The 22,221-nt window shown below is 43.4% G+C and overlaps 1 protein-coding gene and 1 non-coding gene across 3 annotated transcripts; one reads left to right on the top strand and one right to left on the bottom strand.

The window, feature by feature from the left end:
- Window positions 1-3,749: 3,749 nt before the first annotated feature.
- LOC124959825 (folate receptor alpha-like) lies at window positions 3,750-10,141 on the bottom strand. Of its 2 annotated transcripts, none has more exons than XM_047518259.1 (6): window positions 10,086-10,141; window positions 8,697-8,795; window positions 6,432-6,601; window positions 4,567-4,755; window positions 4,283-4,418; window positions 3,750-4,140 (listed from the first exon to the last, which is right to left on the bottom strand). In XM_047518259.1, the coding sequence occupies exons 3-6, from the start codon at window positions 6,591-6,593 to the stop codon at window positions 3,860-3,862; spliced, it is 768 nt and encodes a 255-aa protein (XP_047374215.1). In that variant the 5' UTR covers window positions 6,594-6,601; window positions 8,697-8,795; window positions 10,086-10,141; the 3' UTR covers window positions 3,750-3,859. The 2 variants fall into 2 exon arrangements, with proteins under 2 accessions (XP_047374215.1, XP_047374214.1); XM_047518258.1 differs by lacking the exon at window positions 10,086-10,141 and adding an exon at window positions 9,344-9,378.
- Window positions 10,142-19,464: 9,323 nt separating this feature from the next.
- Window positions 19,465-19,546, top strand: Trnad-guc (transfer RNA aspartic acid (anticodon GUC)). The gene has a single exon. It is a non-coding gene; the product is annotated as a tRNA-Asp (tRNA).
- The last annotated feature ends 2,675 nt before the right edge of the window (window positions 19,547-22,221 follow it).

Below are 22,221 nucleotides of genomic sequence, written 5' to 3'. Positions count from 1 at the left end.
ACTTAGCATATTTTCCAACTTCATCCATTCACCAGAAAATGCCATAATTTTATTCTTCTTTATGGCTGAGTAATATTCCACTGACTTACACAATTTTTAATACCTTCATTTTATTTATTTATTTTTATGAGGTGCTGAGGATCGAACGCAGTGCCTCACACATGCTAGGCAAGTGCTCTACCACTGAGCTACAGTCCCAGCCCCTTACATAATGTTTCTAATGACAATGATATAGTATGTGTCAGTATAGTAGTTTATTACTTCTCATTGCTGAATAGTATTTTCTTGTACGGATAGATCAAATGTGATCATTCATCAGTTGATGGAAACTAAGGTTATTTCCCATTTGGGGCTATTATGAGTACAGCTGCTATGAAAATTCATGTGCAAGTCTCACTGTGATCGGTATTTTCATTGTTCTTGAGTCAATACTTAGAGTGAGACTGCTGTGTTGTATGGCAGTTTTGCATTTAACTTTTTGAGAAACTGCCTCGCTTTTTTCCAAAGGTCTATACCATTTTACATTCCCAGCCCCTAACACAAGGGTCTAGAAGATATTCTGTTTTCTTCTAAAAATGTTAGTACTTTAAGCTGAGTATGGTGGAGCATATCTCTAACACCAACTACTGGGAAGGCTGAGGGAGGAGGATTGTAAGTTCAAGGCCAGTCTTGGCAACTTAACAAGACCCTGTCATACACACACACACACACACACACACACACACACACACACACAAATAAAATAAAATAAAATAAAATAAAATAAAATAAAATAAAATAAAATAAAATAAAATGACTATAGGTCAGTTCAGTAGTAAAGTGCCCTGGGATTCAATTACAAAAGTTATTGTTTTGTTTATTACTTTGAGTTCATTTTTTATACACCATGTGAGGTGAAGGTCTAAGTTCATTTTTTGCATATTTAATAGTGCCACCTCCTTTTATTGAACAGACTATCCTACTCCTGATGCATTACCTTGGTAACTTTGTCTGAAATCAATTAGTTTGTGGGCTGGGGATGTTGCTCAGTGGAGGAATGCTTTCTTAGCATGCGTGAGGCTCTGGGTTTAATCCCCAGCACTGTCAAAAAAAAAAAAACTATAAATGTAAAGATTTATTTCCAAACTCTCAGTTCTGTTCCTTTTATCTATGTTTATCTTTATGTTGTTACTACTATTCTAGGCAATCTTTAAAATAAAAAAAGGACTTTTAAAAAAATTTTAATTATTTGTGGTGCTGAGTATCAAACCCAGGGCCTCACACACGCTGGGCAAGTGCTCTACCACTAAGCTACAACTCCAGTCCCTCTGGGCAACTTTTTTTTTTTAGTTGTTGATGGACCTTCATTTTATTCATTTATTTATACAAGGTGCTAAGAATCAAATCTTAACCCTCATTCATACTAGGCAAGCGCTCTACCACTAAGTCACAACCCCAGCGCTCTAGGCAACCTCTTTAAAAACTTTTTGTAGTTATAGATGAACAGAATGCCTTTATTTTATTTGCTTATTTTTTTTTAACATGGTGCTAAGGATTGAACCCAGTGCTTCACACATGCTAGGCAAGTGCGCTGTGCCACTGAGCTACAACCCCAGTCCTCTAGGCAATCTTTTTTTTTTTTTTTTTGGGTGCTGGGGATCGAACCCAGGGCCTTATGCTTACAAGGTAAGCACTCTACCGACTGAGCCATCTCCCCAGCCCGCCTCTAGGTAATCTTAATGTGAAGAATTAATACATTCTGCAAGCCAATGGCCCTCAGAATTTGAAGATGGCAAAGAGGATTCAGACGAGTACTTCATTTTTTTTTATTTATTTATTTTTTTTGTTGTCAGTGGACTTTTATCTTATTTATTTGTATGTGGTGCTGAGACTTAAACCCAGTGCCTCACACATGCCAGGCAAGTGCTCTACCACTGAGTCACAACCCCAGCTCCAGTACTTTATTTTTATAAATGGTTCAGAAATAGCATGACAGGACACTTATGAGTATATTGGATAGTCTTTTTTTTTTTTTTTTTGGTACCAGAGATTGAACTCAGGGGCACTTGGCCACTAAGCCACATCCCCAGCCCTATTTTGTATTTTATTTAGAAATGGTCTCACTGAGTTGCTTAGCGCTTTGCTTTTGCTGAGGCTGGCTTTGAACTCATGATCCTCCCATCTCAGCTTCCAGAACTGCTGGGATTACATGCGGGCGCCACCGTACCAGGCTTAGATATAGTCTTAATCTTAAATTTCACTAGTTCTAATATAGTTGTAAACAAGTCACTTTTGTGAATGGAGACACTGGCTCTACAGAGAATATAATACATCCATTGGCCTTGTCACAAGATTAGGGTGGCAGTCAACAAATGTCCTACTTTTCAGGTTGAAATAGTCATTTGCATAGGTTCAAGGAGTTGATCTTTCTTCTTACTAGAATCCCTTTGAAAAATTAAATTTGTAACTTTGACCATGCCAGAAATATAAACTGGCCATTAGATGACAAGGTCTTTGTAGTAGTCATACTTTGGACCACCAACCTTGTGATTCACCTCTCCTTTCAGGCACATGTAGAATTGTTTTCCTGATCTCCTTGAATTTAGGCATAGTCATGACCTGATCTGGCCAACAAAATAAATGATGACTATAAGTTTGAAGGACCTGCACTGAATTCACCAAATTCTCTTTTTCTAATCTCATGCAACGAACTAGGTGACAAGACAGAGCCTCCATCAACCTGGGTCGCTAAATGAGAAGTGAAACCCCACTGACAACCCACATTAAGCATTGTAACTTGAAGCTAGAGATGGTGGTGCACACCTGTAACCCAAGCTATTCAGGAGGCTAAGGCAGGATTATAAATTCAGGGCCAACCCAAGGAACTCAGTAAGACCTTGACTCAAAACAAAAGAAAAAGTGCCGGGGGTATAGCTCAGTGGTGCAGGCCCTGGATTCAATCCACAGTACCAAAAAAAAAAAAGGTAGCTTATGCAAGAAATAAACCTTAGTTGTATTAAACCACTGGATAACAGGAATGTTGCTGTAATATAAACTGACTTATTACGACTGTTACACACTATACTTAATGTGGGAACACTGCCTGCAATGACTTCCAATCCTAGATCTGCCAGACCAGCTCAGGCCCAACTCTTCTGGTTAGACACAGACCCATTATCCCTTCAAGAAACATGTTTACTCTCTCCACTGGGGAAAGAGCTTGTTCTCCAAAGTCAGAGAGCTTGGGATGAAGCCCAAGTCTCAGGCAGGGGTGACTTTATCCATGTAATTTTTATGACTGTTTCTACATATGTAAAATGCCAACAATAGTATTTATACTTTATTGGAATAAATACAAAATATAGGATAGTGTCTGGCAGACAGTCCCTGGTGGGCATTAGCTGACAGGGGGTATGGCTCTTGCTGGCCCCCTTGCCCTCTTCTAAGCCATCCACACAGAACATGCAGGGCATTCCTTTCCCCAGCTCTTCTATAATATTGCTGAGCACAGTATACAGTGGTCACCCCTGTGATGCTGGGATCCAATTTAAAATGGTAAAATCCTAGGTTTGTCTCTAAATTAGAACTACAGTGAAAAATGAAATTGAGATCTATGAACATGTCCTAGGTTAGAAGAGCAGTTGTACCTGACTAGTTCACATTAAGTATCAGAGCTGAGTATTGACCAAGTCTAACTGAACTCAGTCAATAAGAATTGGGAAGCAAAACAATCATATTCCCATTCATACTCAAATAATTCACAAGACACATGCGGAGTGTCTGTTTTATTTAAACTGGCTCTCAGAGGCCCCACCTTGGAGCAAGAACTGAAGAGCTGGGAGCTGTGGGAGGCCCAGGTATCAAAAGAAAAAAAAGGAACTCAGCTGAGCATCCTGAGCAGCATTGGGACCAGGCTGAGCAGGAGAGGCCAGGCCCTGGGGAGCCCAGCCCCACTCATGGCCTCTGCATAGAACCTGGCTACCTCCTCATTGGGGTTGCCCTGGGCGGGGTCAAACCACATCTGGATGCAACGGCCACTTCCTCGGCTGTAGTTACTAACTTTGTAGGAGTGACTCCAGATTTCCTCACACAGAGCCTCAGGTGTAGGGAAGTAGAAGTGGAAGGGGTGGCAGGCAGCTCCCACGGGACACTGGTTATACCCTATAGGAAAGACAGAAAACCTTTAGCCACTGCGTCAAGAACTACCTCTGGTTCTGCCAACCCTGCCACCCAAAATCTTCACATACCAGCTCCCACAACTTCACCTCTGAATCCCTCCTCCCTGCCCCACCCCAGCCTTCACCTAAGGTCCAGTTCCAGCCTTTGTGCCAGTTGGTTTTACAGGTGAAGGTGGTTTGACAATCCTCCCACCAACGCTGACAATCCTCTTTGCACAGGGGCACATCCAGGATCCGCTCTTTGCGCCAGTTTTGGTTCACCTAGCAGATTTGGGTGGAGAAGGGTTCAGGCTTAAGAACCTCAGTAACTCAGTCCTAAATAGAACCAGAGCTGGAGGCGCAGCCTGCAGAGGTATCTGGAAAACTCAGCTCCTCTGCTAATTTGGGGATGCTGGGAAGATACTCATACCTGCTGGATCCAGGGCCCCAAGTTAGGGGAGCACTCATAGAGGCAGGTGTCCTGGATGAAGTGCCGTTTGCAGGCAGGTGCCATCTCTCCACAGTGGTTCCAGTTGAATCCATATAGGTAGGAAATATCCTTATGGGCTTCCTGGCTGGTGTTGGAGTAGCAGCAGGAGTTCTTCTTCCAGGGACTGCACTGCACAGGGGGAGATATGGAACTGAGTCCACAGTCAGAATATTGCGTCTGCAGTCTCCCTACTTTCAGTCCTTGATTTCCCAACAAAATTTCAACGTCATTCAGAGAAATAAATATTTGCTGAAAGGACCCCCTTTGAGGAGGGGCTTCTTAGAGGCTGTAGGAGCCCAGGAGGTGCAGTCCTTAAAAATTCATTAATTGAAATCTTTTTTTTTTTTTTTTTGGGGGGGGGTGCTGGGGATTGAACCCAGGGCCTTGTGCTTGCAAGGCAGGCACTCTACTGACTGAGCTACCTCCCCAGCCCTCATTAATTGAAATTTTTACTGAGCTCTTGCATACTCTAACCCAGGGACTTGTCTAGGAACTAGTGATGTAATAATGACCACTGGGACCGTGGATATAACTGAGAAGTAGAGCACTTGACTACCATGTGCAAGGCCGTGGGTTCAATCCCCCAAAACACACGCACAGGCACATACACCACAAAACCAATGATGAACACTTATCACACAATAATTGCTTTGGAAAAATAAACAAAGCAGGAGAGTTGGATGGTGACTTGCAGTGCCCCATAGTGGCTTAATTAAGCCTCATTGAGGAGGTGGCAAAAACCTGAAGGTGAGGAAACAAGCTATATTGTAACTCTAGAATAGGAACAATTACATAAACACTTAATACATACTTATTGAGTGAATGAAAATCCTTGACCCAGAACTTAGTAAAATATTAGAATGTACACTTTTAAAAATGAAGGTTATGTATATCTAAAAAAGAACACATAAAAATTTTTAAAAAAATAAATAAAGGCTGAATAAGTTAAAGTGAAGGCTACCCAAGGTAGCCAAGATTTGGTAGTTTGCACTTGGCAGTGGTGGGTCAGTGATTCAAAACAAGAGCAAAAAGGACCGTGGTCATTACCTGCTAATGGAGCTAAAATGAACATTTACATATTGAAAGACATGTTACAATTCCTTTTTCTTTTCCTATTTATTTATTGAGACAGGGTCCCTCTCTTTCCCACATTGGTCTCAAACTCCTGGGCTCAAGTGATCCTTCTGCTTGAACCTCCCAAGTAGCTGATCTTTGGCTTTTTCTTTATAGTTATGCTGTCATATTGATTGTCTTCACTGTTTGGCTAGATCCAGGATATGAAAGGGGTTGTGGCAAAATAATTGTTGTCAGAAGGAGACCTGAGGTCCAGTGAGTTCACAAGTCATAGCACAAATGTTTGCCAGATGCCTGAAGCCAAACAATTGGCAGCCAGCCTCGTAGCTGCAAGAGGCCCACCCGTCCTGAGCTGTGTAAGACTGGCAGAAAGGAGCCACTACGCGCAGTGTAGTTTCTTCCCTCTGGTCTTTGGAGGAGTCCTTCCCAATCAAAACCCAGAAATCCAAATCCAATTCCCAGGTTGGGTCTATTCAACTCCATTTTCTAGATTCCCCTCTGGGCCTACTTCCTTATTTATACAGTGCAGAAGCTCAACAACCAAGAAGGGAGCTGTTGACACTTTACTGACGTTTGGCATACAATGTGTGTCACCCCCTTTTGTGCAAACTGAAGAGAGTCTCTTCAGGTGGGTCTGTCTGCCTCCACCACAGAGTGGAGCTTGATATCTCATCTCTGACTTCCTTTTCCTAAGTCAGCCCTGTATCACCCCAGTTCTCCCCTTGGCCCACCTGCTCATGCAACTTGTCCTCGGGGCTTGGCTTTTCCTTGTGGTGTTTGGCGTCCATGCAGACATTGAGAAGTTCGGTCCTGGCGCGAATAACCCTGGTCTGGGCACCCCAAGCAACCACCCACACTAGGAGCAACAGCTGTGTTGTCATCAGCCAGGCCATGTCAATCCCTGAAGAAAGAACTGTGGTCAGTAGCTCCAAGTAATGTGGAGGTGGAGCCTCAAGACCAGCCTCAAGCACTGGACTCAGTGCCAGGGGGGTGGAGCCTCCAATAGTGGATCATGTGCCACCTCCAATCCCTGTCTTCCTAGACCCAGTGAGAAGCGGATCAGACAACACCCATTGGGAACACTCCTGCCTGGATCCTCTCTGAGTTCTCCAGGTGATCAGGAGGATCAAATGATGCAACCAAGGGGTGAGACTTTGGCAATGTGCAGAAACAGCTTAGCGCTTGCATATATCCGCAATGCTTTATTCAAAACCCTTGGAGGCAAATGTTTTAGAGTTAATTTTTTTTAGGATTTTATAAGCAGTAATATAAACTAATAGGACTTACATGTACCTGAAAACCAAGTATATATTTTATAATGAAATAGTTAAAATGGTGGGATAAATAAAAATCATGACCTCACATTAATTTCAGGTCAGATTTTGACACCAAGTGACTGTAAAAATTTACAAAAATACCTTAGTCTTAGAGCTGCAAATAAGCTGTAGATCTAGGGGTTTTGTTGGCTCGTTGAGTTGTGATCTTGTTGAATTGCCCAGACTGGTCTTAGACTCTTGGGTTCAAGTGACCTTCCTGTCTCAGCATCCTGAATAGCCAGGATGATAGGTATAAGCCACCATGCCCAGGTTTTTCTTTTGTTCAAACCTTGGTTCCAGTCCTTCCCAATTGTGTCCTTGAGCTAATCCAATAAATCTTTCCTAGACACCCTGGGAGTCCTGGGGAACTTTATAGAGGCTGATGGGGACAGCCAGCTGAACAATCCTGGGGCCTTGGGAGACTCCTGAAGCCCCTGCCACAAAACTGGCATCCCCTCAATCATCATAGCAATCCTTTGACCTTAGAAAACAAATTTCCGGAGGTGACTTCCCCTCATTCCACCAGTTATCAGCTGCCTGGGCCCTCCTGAAATTCTCCAAACTTATTTCCCACAAATCTTTTCCAACTCTGTCCTTGCAACCCACTTTCCACACGCCAGGTTGCTGGATGTGCCTTCCCTGCTCACAAGCTCAGCTTGCCTCTGCATTGCCCCATGTCACAGGGTATCCAGGCTGACTGCATGGGAGGGCTCTGTTAGCCTGGAGGTGAATTCCCACCCCACTTTCCTCCCTGCTCAATTCCTTATGCCGTTCCTCTATTTATTCCTGTGTTCATCCAATCTCTCCTTGCTAATTCATTCATTCCAGGGGCCAGTCATGCCCCTGTGAATCCACTCATTTACTGAACTTGAAGGCCAGGTGGGGAAATCTGTACTGTTGGGAGGTACATCTTCCATCTGGCTCCTGAGGGGAAACAAAGCCTGGCTGCTGAAAGCACAGGTTAGAAATGGTTGGTTCAACCCGCCTGGCCTTCACTCCACCCCTGCCTGACCATAGGAAACAAACACAAACTATCTTAAGGCTGTTTCCTCATCTGGGGATTAAAGATGAAGGGAGAGGATAAACAATACCAAATGATAGCCAATTTAATCTATGTGGAATCTGTTGGGCCCAGATTGAGGGTCATGCCCCACAGCAGAGACAACCCAAGTTTGACTTTAGACCCTGAAGTCCAGACCAGAGCTCCTTCGACTTTTAGCCCTGGCACCTGTCCCCTGCTGAAGCTCCCTTGAGGGAAACCAACACAGTACTGGGCATAGTAGTCTCACTGTAGCTGCTTTCTGAAGCCAGAGCTCTCTCGCTCTCCTTGTGATCTACATTCCCTCTGCATAACCCCTCCCCACCTTTCTAATCTCACCTGGTCCAACTGTGATACCCACCACCACTGCCATCACCCCCACCCTGCTGGTGGCCCCAGAAAGAGTTGAGAACTCAGTGCTGGGTTGAAGGGCAAAGCCCTTGGGTTCTAGTTCAGGGATGGCACTAACTTGTAGTTTAACCTTGGGCAGGCTGTGCTCTGATCTGGTGCTCAATCTCCACCTATGGATTCTCTGGGCTGTCTGCCAACAGAGGGCCCTCCCAGCTCAGCAAATACTTTACCACATGCAGGGAGTTCCAGAGGTTGTGTGGCCTCTGATGAGGGGGTGGCAAGTGGCTTACCTGGGAGAAGAGGCCCTTGTGCTCTCAGACTGGCTCAGGCTTCTGCTCTGCTTCACACTCCTCTTGACTTATTCCAGGGGACAGCTGAGGTTTAGTGGCCTAGGAGACAAGCAGTGGGAATGAAGCCCAGGAGTGGAATCTGGGTTCGCACGAAGGCCACTCAGCAGTTAATTATTGCACATGAGCACAAGTCAGGCCTCCTTGAGGGTGGAAGTGGTGGATTATCAGCATAGGCCTGGGCTGGGGGTGCAGCTTGGTGGTATAGTGCTTTGCTTAATCTGAGTGAGGCCCTGAATTCAATTGCCAGCATGGGGGCATGCAGGTCTATAGACCAGTTCCCAAGCTCCACTTAACTCTTTTTCTCCCAAAAACCCAAGTCTGCAAATCTTGCAACCTGAGCTACCAAGATCCTTTGAAATAATCTCCTTCATTTCCACCATCCCTGTACTGTTGATATGAGGAGAATGAGACCCAGAAAACTAGGGCAGAGCTGGGTGTTGTGGCACAAGCCTCTAATACCAGCCACTTGGGAGACTGGAGCAGGAGGATTGCGAGTTCAAGGCCAACCTCAGCAATTTTGTAAAACTCTATATCAAAACTAAAAAATAAAAAGTGCTGGGGGTGTAGCTCAGTTATAGAGCACTTACCTAGCATGGTGAGGTTCTGAGTTTAATTCCTTGCACTGCAAAAGGAAGATAGGACGGAAGGAAAGAAGGAAGAAAATCAAGGCAGAGTCAATGTCAGGGTGAATACTAGAATACAGCTTCTACCCTCCAAGCCAGCAACAGAGAATAAGGAGTTCCCATGTCCCCAACTTACAGGACTTCCAAGCTTACCAGCTCAGGTGTCATACACTTCCAACCACAAAGTTGCAAAGTTGCAATCTTTGATCAGAGCTCCAGTTGTTCTAGAGCCCAAGCTCCCCTCCCCTTTGACAGTATCTTTTGACAGTTTCTGAAAGCCTGAACTAATTTAGACTCCTTCCACATACCCATTCCAGCTGAGGACAGAAGCCTTCCTTTTTTAACCCTCTGAGCCCATGTTGGTACCTCTGGTGGGAAAGGGGAGGGGAGGGCAGATTTGGCCAGCAGGAAACACGGAGCTGTTTTGCCAGGTGTATGGCCCCACGAGAAGTACCTAGGTTGGACACAGATGTGGGAGCCACCAGCCTGAGGACAGCAGGAAGAAGTTTAGAGAAGATAGAGGCCCAAGCTAGTGAATACCACAGGTCTGGACCTAACGAAGAAGAGAAGGATCCAGAAGAGGCAGTTGGATCACTAGAGGAAAATCAGCCAAGAAGGTCCGTAAGGGCCTGCAAAAAGACCAGCTCTCAGGAGACCTCTGTTCCTGTCCTGTTGCCCTCTCCCTGGGTTCATCAGTGAGCCATACCTCAATTCCGTGACAACCTGGGGCAGGGAGGGTATGTTCACTGAAGACCTCAGCAGGTAGAGGACCTCTCTAGGCCCTCCTTCCCATTTATAAGCTCTCTAGACTGGAGAAGGGTGGGCCAGTTGTTTAGCAATCCTAAAGATGGAGGCCCTTAAGAAAGGATCACTCCCTGCCCTGAAGGCTGATCATTAACTGGACTTTCTGGCTCCTCCACTGCAGGAATGAGGTTTGTCCCACCACCAGGCCCCTGAGCCCTGAGGTCTTTTTTTGTTTTGTTTTTTTTGTGTGTGTGGTGCTGGCGATTGAATCCAGGGCCTTATGCATGTGAGACAAGCATTCTACCAACTGACCTATCTCCCCAGTCCCAAGTCCTGAGGTCTTAACAGCAAATTGAGGTTTGAATTGGAGTTCAAGTTCAGTTCCTAGGTAAGCCCCTGCCTCTTATTATGCCTCAAAGCTCTGCTCTGAAAGACAAAGTGATCAATGTGCCCAGGAACCTGGGTGCTAGGGCCATTTGGTCAGCAGAGAGGGACAGAGTCAGGCAATCATCTTGTAGCCAGTCTGGAGAGTATCTGTCTAGGGTGAACTGGAAGCTTAAAACCAGCAAGGGATGACCATTAGCATATCTTCAGCCCCAACTGAAGCTGCCTCATGACTAGGTGGTGATAACAGGAAGGTGTTTGACCCACAGGGATGGGGACTCTGGACTTTGGGGATCAGGAAGTAGCCTCAGAGTAGGGGGAGGAAAGGACTCTGAGCTTTTTCTGAGTGCCAGCCTGTGCACATGCCATGTCATATCACATGTCCTCCCAGCTCTAGAAACTACCGAGTACTCTTAATACCAAGTTTGATTTCCTTTAGCTGCTGGAGAGAAACTTGTCAGGCACCCCCAGGGCAGCATCCTAAGGATTACAGATCCAGTGCTGCTTTTTTAGAAACTTTTCTCTTATCCATCTAGAAATTCTGATTGTACTTCTCTTATAACCAAGTCTCACCTTATTCTTCTAAGAATTATTTGTCCTCAGGTCCCCATCATACCTTGCAAGGGCCTCCAGTCCTTCCCTATTGGCTGAGACCTGCATTTGTGCTCCTAAAGCACTCATTGACAGGATGAGTGCTGGATCCCTTCCCTTCAGGAGCACCTCCTCTGGGCCAGGCCCTGACCCAGGCCCTGGGGATCTGGCACAAAATGACATTTACACAGCTTCTGCTTCAGGTATGCATGTTTGTAAGAAAAATCCAGACTATAAACACAGTAGACAGATGTCTATCCTCTGTACCCAGGGCTGGAGTAACTTGATAAGAAAGCAACTTGATGACTTCTTTAGATTGGGGAGTCAAAGGTCATTTTAGGGGAAAACTATAGGCTGAGATTTGAGTAGGCACACAGAGAGGGAATTGCTGGAGGGAATTCCCAAACTGAAGCTCATTGATGGGGTTTGAGAAGGGGAATGATTTGACATGAGAACTAAAAGGAAGGACAGAAGCACTATGCCACTGAAGAAGTTTGTTTGTATTTTATAACAGATACCACAGGAATGCATTTTTAGGTTTATGTTTCATATTTGCTTTTTCTTCTTTTTTGCAGTGCTAGGAATAGAACTGAAGACTTCACATATGCTAGGCAAGGGCTCTACCCCTGAGCCAGGCTCCAGTCCTACATTTTGTTTTTCCTTTTTAAAAAATGTCCACTAGGGGCTGGGAATATGGCTCCGTGGTAGAGCTCTTGCCTGGCATGCATGAGGCCCTAAATTGAATCCTAGCACTGAAGAAAAAAAACATCCATTAGGCCAGGATCCTTGCCCACCCCTGTAATCCCAGTGATTCAAGAGACTGAAGCAGAAAGATCAAGAATTCAGGGCCAACCACAGCAACATAGTGAGAACTTTGTCTCAAATTTAAAAATGTAAAATGGACTGGAAATAGGGCTCACTAGTAGAGTGCCCCTGAGTCCAATGCCTAGTATCCGGGGGAAAAATATTCCATCGTCTTGTAAGGTTTGTGGATAAAAGTAGGCTGACGGGGCTGGGGCTCAGTAGGCTGCTTGCCTAGGATGCACAAGGTCCCAGGTGCAATTCCCAGCAGGGATGGGGATGTAGCTCAGTGGTAGAGTGCCCCTGGGTTCAATCTCTAGTACTAAAGAAAAGAAAGTATGCTGACAAACTGGGCGTGGAGATACACGCCTACAATCCCAGTTACTTGAGAGGCTGAGTCAGGAAGATTGCAAGTTTGAGGCCATCCTGGGCAAATTAGTGAAACCCGTCTCAAAAAAATGTAAAAAGGGCTGGGGATGCAGCTCAGTGGTAGAGTGCCTTTGGGGATGGTGGGGGCGGGGGTGGGGTGGCAGGCAGCCTCAGATTAAGGAATTGGATGCCTGGATTCTAATTCAACTTCTACTTCCTAACTGCCAGTGAACTTCAAATTAGTTCCTGTCCCATTCTGAATCTCTCAGTAAGAATGATGAAGCAATGGATCTCTCGAACTATCTCATCCCCAAGTTATTTATAAGACACAAGACACATGTGGATATATTAGAATAGGCTGCCAGAGAAACCCCAGGGGATCAATCCTTCAGGTTTCAGAAACCAATGATTAGGGCACTATCAGGCCCCCTCATCTGAGAGAACTAAGCTGAGTCTGGAGCAGGTCAGGATGAAGTCTGGGCACTACTGTCCAGATGACCAGCCGTCATTGTGGTTGTAGAGGAGATCAAGGGGCCATTCTGTCTCTCCCAGTGTCTGGTGTTCCAGACTAGGGGATCCTAGGTAGGTCCTGAAAGCAGTGGAGAAACAGAGGAGCTATAATCTGCAATTGATCTGAATTTGGGAGCTGGGCGGCAATCCCAGGAAGGCAAACTAAAGGTTGGTAAAGCCAGTGAAAGTGGTGGAGGTTTCTTTGTAGAAATCATTCTAGGCTAGGATTTCAAAGAGCTGAGTGATCATGAGCCAATTGCTTACAATTTCTGAGATGAGCTCTTGTACCTTCCGCCAAGTGAGAGGCCACTCTCATATCACCCATGTTATTCAGAGTTATAATCTTCTGTCTCTTGCAAAGGTCAGTGTCTGAGCCATTTCTTGGCAAAGAGGAGGGGTTCCAAATGACTCTTTCAGGCAAATAAGAACCGGGTGTAGTGGTACATACCAGTAATCCCAGTGATTTGGGAGGCTGAGGCTGGAGGATTATAAATTCAAGGCTAGACTTGACAATTTAGCAAGACCCTATCTTTGCAATAAAAAATAAAAAGTGCTATGGATACAGCTCAATGGTAAAGCACCCCTGGGTTCAATCACCAGTACAAAAAAAAAAAAAAAAAAGCAAACGAGGAGTTGGGCACTGCAGTGCATACCTATGCCTATAATCTCAGCTACTCAGGAGGCTAAGGTAGGAGGATTGAAAATTCGAGTCCAAGCTGGGCAATTTAGGAAGACTATGTCTCAAATTTAAAAAAAAAAATAGTTGGGGGTGTAGCTCAATGCTAAAGCACCCCTAGGTTCGATCCTAGTAACAAAAAAAAAAAAAGGTAGATGGTGTTTCAATTTCAGTTTTGGAGAATGAAAGTTCTAGAAATGGATGGTAGTGACAATTGTGCAGCAATATGAGCATACTTACACTCATATACACTCTCAATGTCTCTGAACTGTATGGTTAAAATGGAAAGTTTTGGGCTGGGAATGTGGCTCAGTTGGTAGAGTGCTTGCCTTGCAAGCACAAGGCCCTGGGTTCAATCCCCAGCACCGCAAAAAAATAAAATGGAAAATTTTATGTTATTTAGAGTTCATCATGACTTTTAAAATAGCAAATAAAGTGTTGAAAATGACTCAGACATCATGAGGCTTCTGGACTTCCTTCTCTTCAGTTCAAGCCCCTGGAGTCTCTATTCTATCGTCTGTCCCTGGGAACGTCACCAGCCCTCTAGCAATGGAAAGTCTCATGGGGAGCAAAGGAGGAGACCAAAAGGAATGAAAAACTGGTGTGTTAGTCGGCTTTTCATCACTGTGTCCAAAGTACCTGACAAAAACAACTTAGAAGATGAAAGATTTCTTTTGGCTCCCAGCTTTAGAGGTTTCAGTTCATGGTCAGCTCGCTCCATTGCTTTGGGCCTGAGATGAGGCAGAACTTCATGGCAGAAGGGTGTGCTCACCTCATGGCAGCCAGGAAGCAAAGAGAAGAGGGTACCAGGGACAAGATACAGTCCCTAAGGACATGCCCCCAGGAACCTACTTCCTCTAACCATGTCCCATCTATTTATAGTTTCTACCTCTTCTCAGTAATGCATTCAAATGACTAATTCTTCAAATAGATTAATGCACTGACAAGGAGAGAGCTCTCAGATCCAATCACTTCCCAGAACCTCATCCTCTGGATATTGCTGCATTGGAGGCCAAGTCCTCAACACATGGGTTTTTAGGGGACATTACAGATTCAAACCATAATAGCAGCATCTCTCCCGCAACTGGAGTTCAAATTCAAGCTCAGATTCCCTGAGTTGCTTCAGTAGTCTTTCCTGTGAAATGGGAGCCCAGGCTTCATCTTCTTTTCTTTGTGGGCAGCAGTATCCTTGGCTCTGCCCACACAAGCCTTGCCACCGCTTGTGCCATCACCCTCTGACCTATGTACATGCTGTCCTCTGCCATGCTGCCCTTTCCTGTTTTGTCTTCCTGGAAAACTCTTAGTAATCCTCCAAGGCCACGATCAATGGCCCCTTTACTGGGAAGTTTTCCCAGCATATCTGATTTATCACTGTCTCTTAAGTGCCTACTGGGGGTAGGGCACCTGGCTTGTTTGCACGTTTGCTGCATCATGACCATGAGGAATCTGTCTTCTCCTCTTCCTTGCCACTGAGCTCTGTGGATTAGCACATAATTAAGACTGGGGAAAGTATCACTAATCCCTCTCTTAATAGCCACCTAAGCTTGTGTCATTTCAGAGCCTAGTTCCTCATTTGTGCAAACGGAGACCACCACTCACATACCAAGCAAGCCCTTTGGGCATAGTTGTTAACATGGTATGAGGAAAGCATGTGGTTCACAGTGGGGCTTGATATCCTCCACTACTACAGATCAGTGTTCTCCTTTGGGGAGGCCCTCCAGGATCACCTAATGCCTCTATGACCCCCCACAACTGACCTTCCCATCACTCTAACTTCTTCCCTGTCAGTATCAGCCCCTTCCTCCTCCCAGACCACACTCCATCTTCACCTGGTCTTGCAACTTACCTTGTCTTGTGGTGCTTAGTATCCACACAGATATTGAGCATGTCCATCCTGGTCCATGGAATCCTGGGCTGGTCACCCCATGCAACAGTCACCAAAGCCAGAAGCAGCAGCTGTGGCATCTGTCAGTCCATGTCCATCTATTCCTGCCAGGGAGCCACGGTCAAAGGTGGACAAGGTCCAAGGGTGAGGCAGAGATCCTCACATCAGAACTCTCTATCAGGTTTCCTGACTTCCTCTCAAGCCCAGATCTTCTTCCTTCCCTACCCTGAATACTCTACAGGGCAACTGACCCAAGAAATGAGAGGCGTATTGAGGTGAGAGGATGCCCTTTCCTGGCGTAGAGACAGGAGCCTGTCCACCTGTCCTCCAGCCCAAGAGCACTTCAAGTCCAGGCTGTGACACTAGCTTGCTCTGTTCTTCTGGATTTTGCCATGTGAATCTTGTAATTTGAAATAATTGTAGACATATAAAATTTTTGTAAAAGTAATAGTTTCCCATATGCTTTTCATTCTGTTTTCTCAAATGTTGGCATCTTAAATAACCAATGTACAATTATATTTTTTAAAAATGAGAAAATTAACATTGTTGCAGTACTACCTAATCTATAAACTTTATTCCATTTTCACCAGATTTCCCAGGAGTGTCGTTTCTGATTCAGAATCCAATCCATGATTCCAGTTTGCATTTAGTTACAATGTCTCCTTTGTGTCTCCCAATTAGTGACAGTTCCTCAGTCTGTTTTTGTCTCATATGACCTTGACACTTTCGAAGAATTACTGGTTAGTTATTTTGCAGAATGTCCCTCAATTTGGGTTTCTCTGATGTTTTTTCATAATTAGATTGAGATTGTACATTTTTGGCAAGAAGATCAGAGAGGTGATATCCCACTCTCAGTGCATGATATCAAGAGGTACATGATGTTGCTTTCTCTTATTGCTGGCGATCATTTGATTAAGGTTGTTTCTTTACTACACAATTATGAGTTCTCCCTTTATGAGTAATCAATATCTTGTGGGGAGACATTGAGACTATTCAAATCATATATTTGAATATCATATTTTCATTCACTTAAATTAACTCTATTCTTGCCTGCAACAATGAAACACAAAGTTATGGGATGTTTGGTTATGCAACAATAGATAACTAGGTAAGGGTTGCCTTAAGGTTCTGAGCAAAAAAAATTGTCTTATAACCTCAACTCATCCACATCACAGTTTCTCTTACTAAAAAAAGACCAAGGAAAAACACTCATGACACTAATCTTTACATTGAACCAATTATAAAACCGAGTAGTTATAATATTCACACTTATTCTACCCTCTTTTAATATTCTGCACAGTTGTTCTAAGACAGTGAACTGAATAATTGCTCAGGAAGTCAGTGCAGGCTCAATTACTTTCTGATTAGTCCTTGTGAGACAGTAAACAAAAGGTTTCACAGGCAAAAATACTGATTCCTAACTGAGTGTGGTAGGACACTCTTGTAATCCCAGTTATGTGGGAGGCTGAGGCAGGGGGATAACAAGTTTGAGGCCAGCCTTTGCAACTTAGTGAGACCCTGTCTCACAACTGGGGACACAACTGAGAGGTAGAATGTGTGCTTAGCTTGTGGGAGGCCCTGGGTTCTATACCTAGCAATGAAACAAAGCAAAACAAACAAGCAAACAAAACTCTGCCTCTTCAAGTCTTCTCCAATCACAAAAATGTCTGAGGAGCTTCTGAGAAAAAAATGCTTCTATGGAAGCTGATCACAGCTTCCATAATTATTCCATCAACCATAGTCACATTAAAATCCCAATGATGTACCTTGCAGAAATAGAGCCAGCAACTATGAAATTCATCTGGAAGAATAAAAAACCTAGAATAGCTAAAGCAATCCTCAGTAGCAAGAGCGAAGCAGGGGGTATCGCAATACCAGATCTTCAACTCTACTACAAAGCAATAGTAACAAAAATGGCATGGTATTGGTACCAAAATAGACAGGTAGATCAATGGTACAGAATAGAGGACATGGACACAAACCCAAATAAATACAATTTTCTCATACTAGACAAAGGTTCCAACAATATGCAATGGAGAAAAGATAGCCTCTTCAACAAATGGTGCTGGGAAAACTGGAAAACCATATGCAACAGAATGAAATTAAACCCCTATCTCTCACCCTACACAAAACTCAAATCAAAATGGATCAAGGACCTCGGAATCAGACCAGAGACCCTGCATCTTATAGAAGAAAAAGTAGGTCCAAATCTTCAACTTGTTGGCTTAGGATCAGACTTCCTTAACAGGACTCCCATAGCACAAGAAATAAAAGCAAGAATCAACAACTGGGATAGATTCAAACTAAAAAGCTTTCTCTCAGCAAAGGAAACTATCAGCAATGTGAAGAGAGAGCCTACAGAGTGGGAGAATATCTTTGCCACTCATACTTCAGATAGAGTGCTAATTTCCAGAATTTATAAAGAACTCAAAAAACTCTACACCAAGAATACAAATAATCCAATCAACAAATGGGCTAAAGAAATGAACAGACACTTCACAGAAGAAGATGTACAAGCAATCAACAGATATATGAAAAAATGTTCAACATCTCTAGTAATAAGGGAAATGCAAATCAAAACTACCCTAAGATTTCATCTCACCCCAATTAGAATGGCGATTATCAAGAACACAAGCAACAATAGGTGTTGGCGAGGATGTGGTGAAAAAGGAAAACTCATACATTGCTGGTGGGGTTGCAAATTAGTGCAGCCACTCTGGAAAGCAGTATGGAGATTCCTCAGAAAGCTTGGAATGGAACCACCATTTGACTCAGCTATCCCACTCCTTGGCCTATACCCAAAGGACTTAAAATCAGCACACTACAGAGATACAGCCACATCAATGTTCATTGCTGCTCAATTCACCATAGCCAGATTGTGGAACCAACCTAGATGCCCTTCAGTTGATGAATGGATAAAGAAATTGTGGCATATATATACAATGGAATATTACTCCGCAATGAAGAATGTTAAAATTATGGCATTTGCAGGCAAATGGATGAAATTGGAGAATATCATGCTGAGTGAGATAAGCCAATCTCAAAAAACTAAAGGACGAATGATCTCGCTGATAAGCAGATAAGGACATATAATGGGGGGTGGGAGGGGTTAGCATTAGGGTTAGGGTTAGGTTTAGGGTTAGGGATAAGGAGTGTGGTAAGAATGAAGGAAAGAAGGACTGTATAGAGGGAAAAGAGGGGTGGGAGGGGTGGGGGGGAAGGGAAAAATAAATAATGAATCAAACATCATTGCCCTATGTAAACGTATGATTACACAAATGGTATGCCTTGACTCCATGTACAAATAGAGAAACAACATGTATCCCGTTTGTATACAATAAAAAAAAAAAAACCATAGTCACATTAATCTTATTTTGCAGATACAGCAGTAGTGTTAGGAACTACCCTACCATGTCCTCTGGGTCCAAAAAGAGGGACATGTGTTTTTGACCAATGAACTTCTAACATCATATCTTCCATGAAATCCATGCCCTCCAAACCCAGGTTCCAATGTCATGATCAAGGTCAGGTCTGGGCAAATTGCCAGTGATGCCAAATACTATAGTTCCTGGTAAATGCCAAAACTAACCTTCACTGAGTTCACTGGAATATCTTTAATCAGTGTCTGATTCTCATTAGCCTCTAGATGAAAAGCACATTGATTTGCCATTGGCTTTTTGTCTTCTATGTTGACCTGGAACCCGTAATGTTTGGGGCTGCTCTTAAAGGCTTTTTATCTCAAGTAACCAAGGATAATGGCCAGTACAAAATGCCTGTCCATTACATCAAGGAATAGATGTTATCCCTGAATCCAGCATCTACGTGCTGTCAGTCCCTGGGGAGACCAGGCTACTGTTGAGGGTGGATGAGTCAGTCTTGCAGCCAGATGCCATGGATGCCATGGCGTCCTTAGTAGTAAGGTTACCCCCCAACTCCCTTGCATGTTGCTTTCTTCATTTAACAGATATGCTATAGATGTTTTGTTATCTCTGTATATAGATCTATGTGATTCTATTTAATTAAATAACTTTATTGACTTTCAGTGGCTTCTAGCATTTCACAGTCACAGTCAATGCTTCAGTGAATGTCCTTTCATACCTGTGCATCTTTGTATATAAGAATCTGTGTAGGACTGGGGAGATAGCTCAGTTGGTAGAGTGCTTGCCTGTCAAGCACGAGGCCCTGGGTTCGATCCTCAGCCCTGCAAAAATAAAAATAAAAAAGAATCTGTGTAGTGGAGGAATTTTAAATGGTGGAGCTTCTGAGGAAAATAGTGTGATCATTCATCAAAAAAATTAAATATAGTTGGGTACAGTGTCAAAAACCTGTGATCCCATCTACTTGGGAGACTGAGGCAGAGGATTACAAGTTGGAGGTCAGCATCTGAAATTTAGCAAGACCCTGTCTCAAAATGAAAAATAAAAAAGGGTTGGGGGGCTGGGGAGATAGCTCAGTCGGTAGAGTGCTCGCCTTGTAAGCACAAGGCCCTGGGTTCGATCCCCAGCATCGCAAAAAAAAAAAAAAAAAAAAAAAAAAAAAGAGTTTGGGGATGGGACTCAGTAGTAGAGTACCCCTGGGTTCAGTTCCCAGTACTGCCTCCAAAAAACTAAACGTAGAATAACGATTTTAGTCAGGTTTTCGTCACTGTGATCAACATACTTTATAAGAATAACATAGAGGAGGAAAAGTTTATTTGTGCACAGTTTCAGAGGCTCTGTGCATGGCCAGCTGACTCCACTGCTCTAGGCCTGAGGTGAGGCAGAACATCGTGGTGGAAGGGTGTGTTGGAGGAGCTTTTTGGCTCATGGCAGTTGGGAAGCAAAAAGGGGGGTGGGGAGAAAGGAACAAGATAGAATCCCCAGAGAAAAGCCCCCAGTGACTACTGTCTCCATCCAGGCTCACCTGTCTACAATTACCACCCATTAGGCCCTTCAAATGATCCACTGATGAGATTACGCCTCTCATAATCTAAACATTTCACCTCTGAAATTTTTTTCATTGCCTAATACATGACCTTTTCAGGGGACACTTCATATTCAAAACATAACAATTAACATATTATCTAATAATTCTGCTTATGGGTATATATCCCAAAGAATTTAAAGCAAGGGCTTAAATAGATATTTGTATACTCACATTCAGAGCATCACGATTCACCATAGCCAAAAGGAGGAAAACAACCCAAATGTTGATGGATGGATAAATGGATACACAAAATATGGTATATATATAATGAAATGAAAAGGTGGAATGACCCTTAAAAAGGAAGGAAATTTTGACACAAGCTACATGGATAAACCTTAAAGACATTATATTAAGTGAAATGAATCAGACATGAAAGGACAAAGTTCATCTGATTCCACCTCTGTGAGATATTAGAGTAGTCAAATTTGCAGTTCATCAGGGAAGTTGCACCTTATTTTCCATTGCAGGTAAGGAAACTGAGGTTCTAACACTTCCTCCTCATTCCAGCTCCCTGTTCTCCTCTGCCATTGTCCCTTCTGCTTTCAGCCTCCAGGGTCAGATTAATTTCACCAAGATTCCCTTAGTCCAATTTGCAGCAGTCTCAAAGAAATAAAAATCGGGGTGGCCTCCAGAGATGATGATGCCATGGCCCAGGAGGGTAGCAGTTAGAGATTCATTCAAAAGATACATTCAAGATTAGCTTTGTTTTTTCAATACTGGGGATTGAACCCAGGGGCACCTTACTACTGAGCTACATCCTCAACCCTTTCCTTTATTTTGTATTTTTAGACAGGGTCTGGATAATTTGCCCAGGCTGGTCTTGAACTTGTGATCCTTCTGCGTCAGCCTCCTGAGTAGCTGGGATTATAGGTGTGCCCTGTAATTACCACCATACCCTGCCAAGATTAGTTACTGAATGCCTACCATGAGCTGATATTCTAGTCAGGTGAGGAAAGGAACTGACATAAAACAGAGAAAGATATAGTGATAGTTCTGTGAAGAAAAATAATCCAGGGTGAGGGAATAGAGAATGCTGGAGAAGCCTCCTCCCTTCTTATATATTTAGGTCAAAGTTCCTAGATCACTGTACAGGTCCCAACATCAGAAAGTGGACCCTCATCACATGTATTCTTTCATTTGACTCTGATAAGAACCCAGTGGGGCAGACAATGTCCCTACTTTACATTTGGCTTGGAAGTGTCTTAGTCAATGTCAGAACACACAATGAGGAATTGATGAGCTGGGCCCAGACCCAAGTCCTCCACCCTTACCTGTATACTATACAGGTAAGTATATAAGTATATATAAGTATATATCTAAGTATATACATTTTTGTGTCTTGTTCATTCATTCAACAAATATTTACTGAACTTCTACTAATGCCCAGGTACTATGCTCAGTGCTGAGACTATACTGGTGAATACTCAAGACTTCAGGAGACTATGAGAGAGAAGATTTAAACAAACAGATACACAATTAAATATATAATTGAAATCAGGCAATATTTGTATAACCATATTCACAGCAGGGTGATTCACGATAAGCCAAAAAGTGGAAACATCTCAAGTGTCTGTGGGCAGATGAATGGATAAAAAAAATACAGTGTATACATATAATACAGCCTAATTCAACCTTAAAAAATAAGGAAATTCTGACAAATACAGTAACATGGCTGAATCTTGAGGATATTATGCTAAGTTATATAAGACAGCTATATGTAATCCCAGGATTTAGGTCTGGACCCAGTTCATCAATTCTTCATTGTTTGTTCTAACATTGACTAAGACACTACACCTCCAAACCACATGTTAAAAAGAAAGAAAGAAAGACACTGTAAAAATCCACTTTTATTAGGTATCTATAGTAGTGAAAATTAATAGAGACAAAAAGTAGAGCCAAGTGAGGTGGCACATGCCT

The sequence above is a fragment of the Sciurus carolinensis genome, chromosome 11, assembly GCF_902686445.1.
Source record: "Sciurus carolinensis chromosome 11, mSciCar1.2, whole genome shotgun sequence".
Classification (NCBI taxonomy): domain Eukaryota; kingdom Metazoa; phylum Chordata; class Mammalia; order Rodentia; family Sciuridae; genus Sciurus; species Sciurus carolinensis.
Note: the sequence above shows the minus strand (reverse complement) of the source record. Positions and strands in the feature narration are given on the sequence as shown.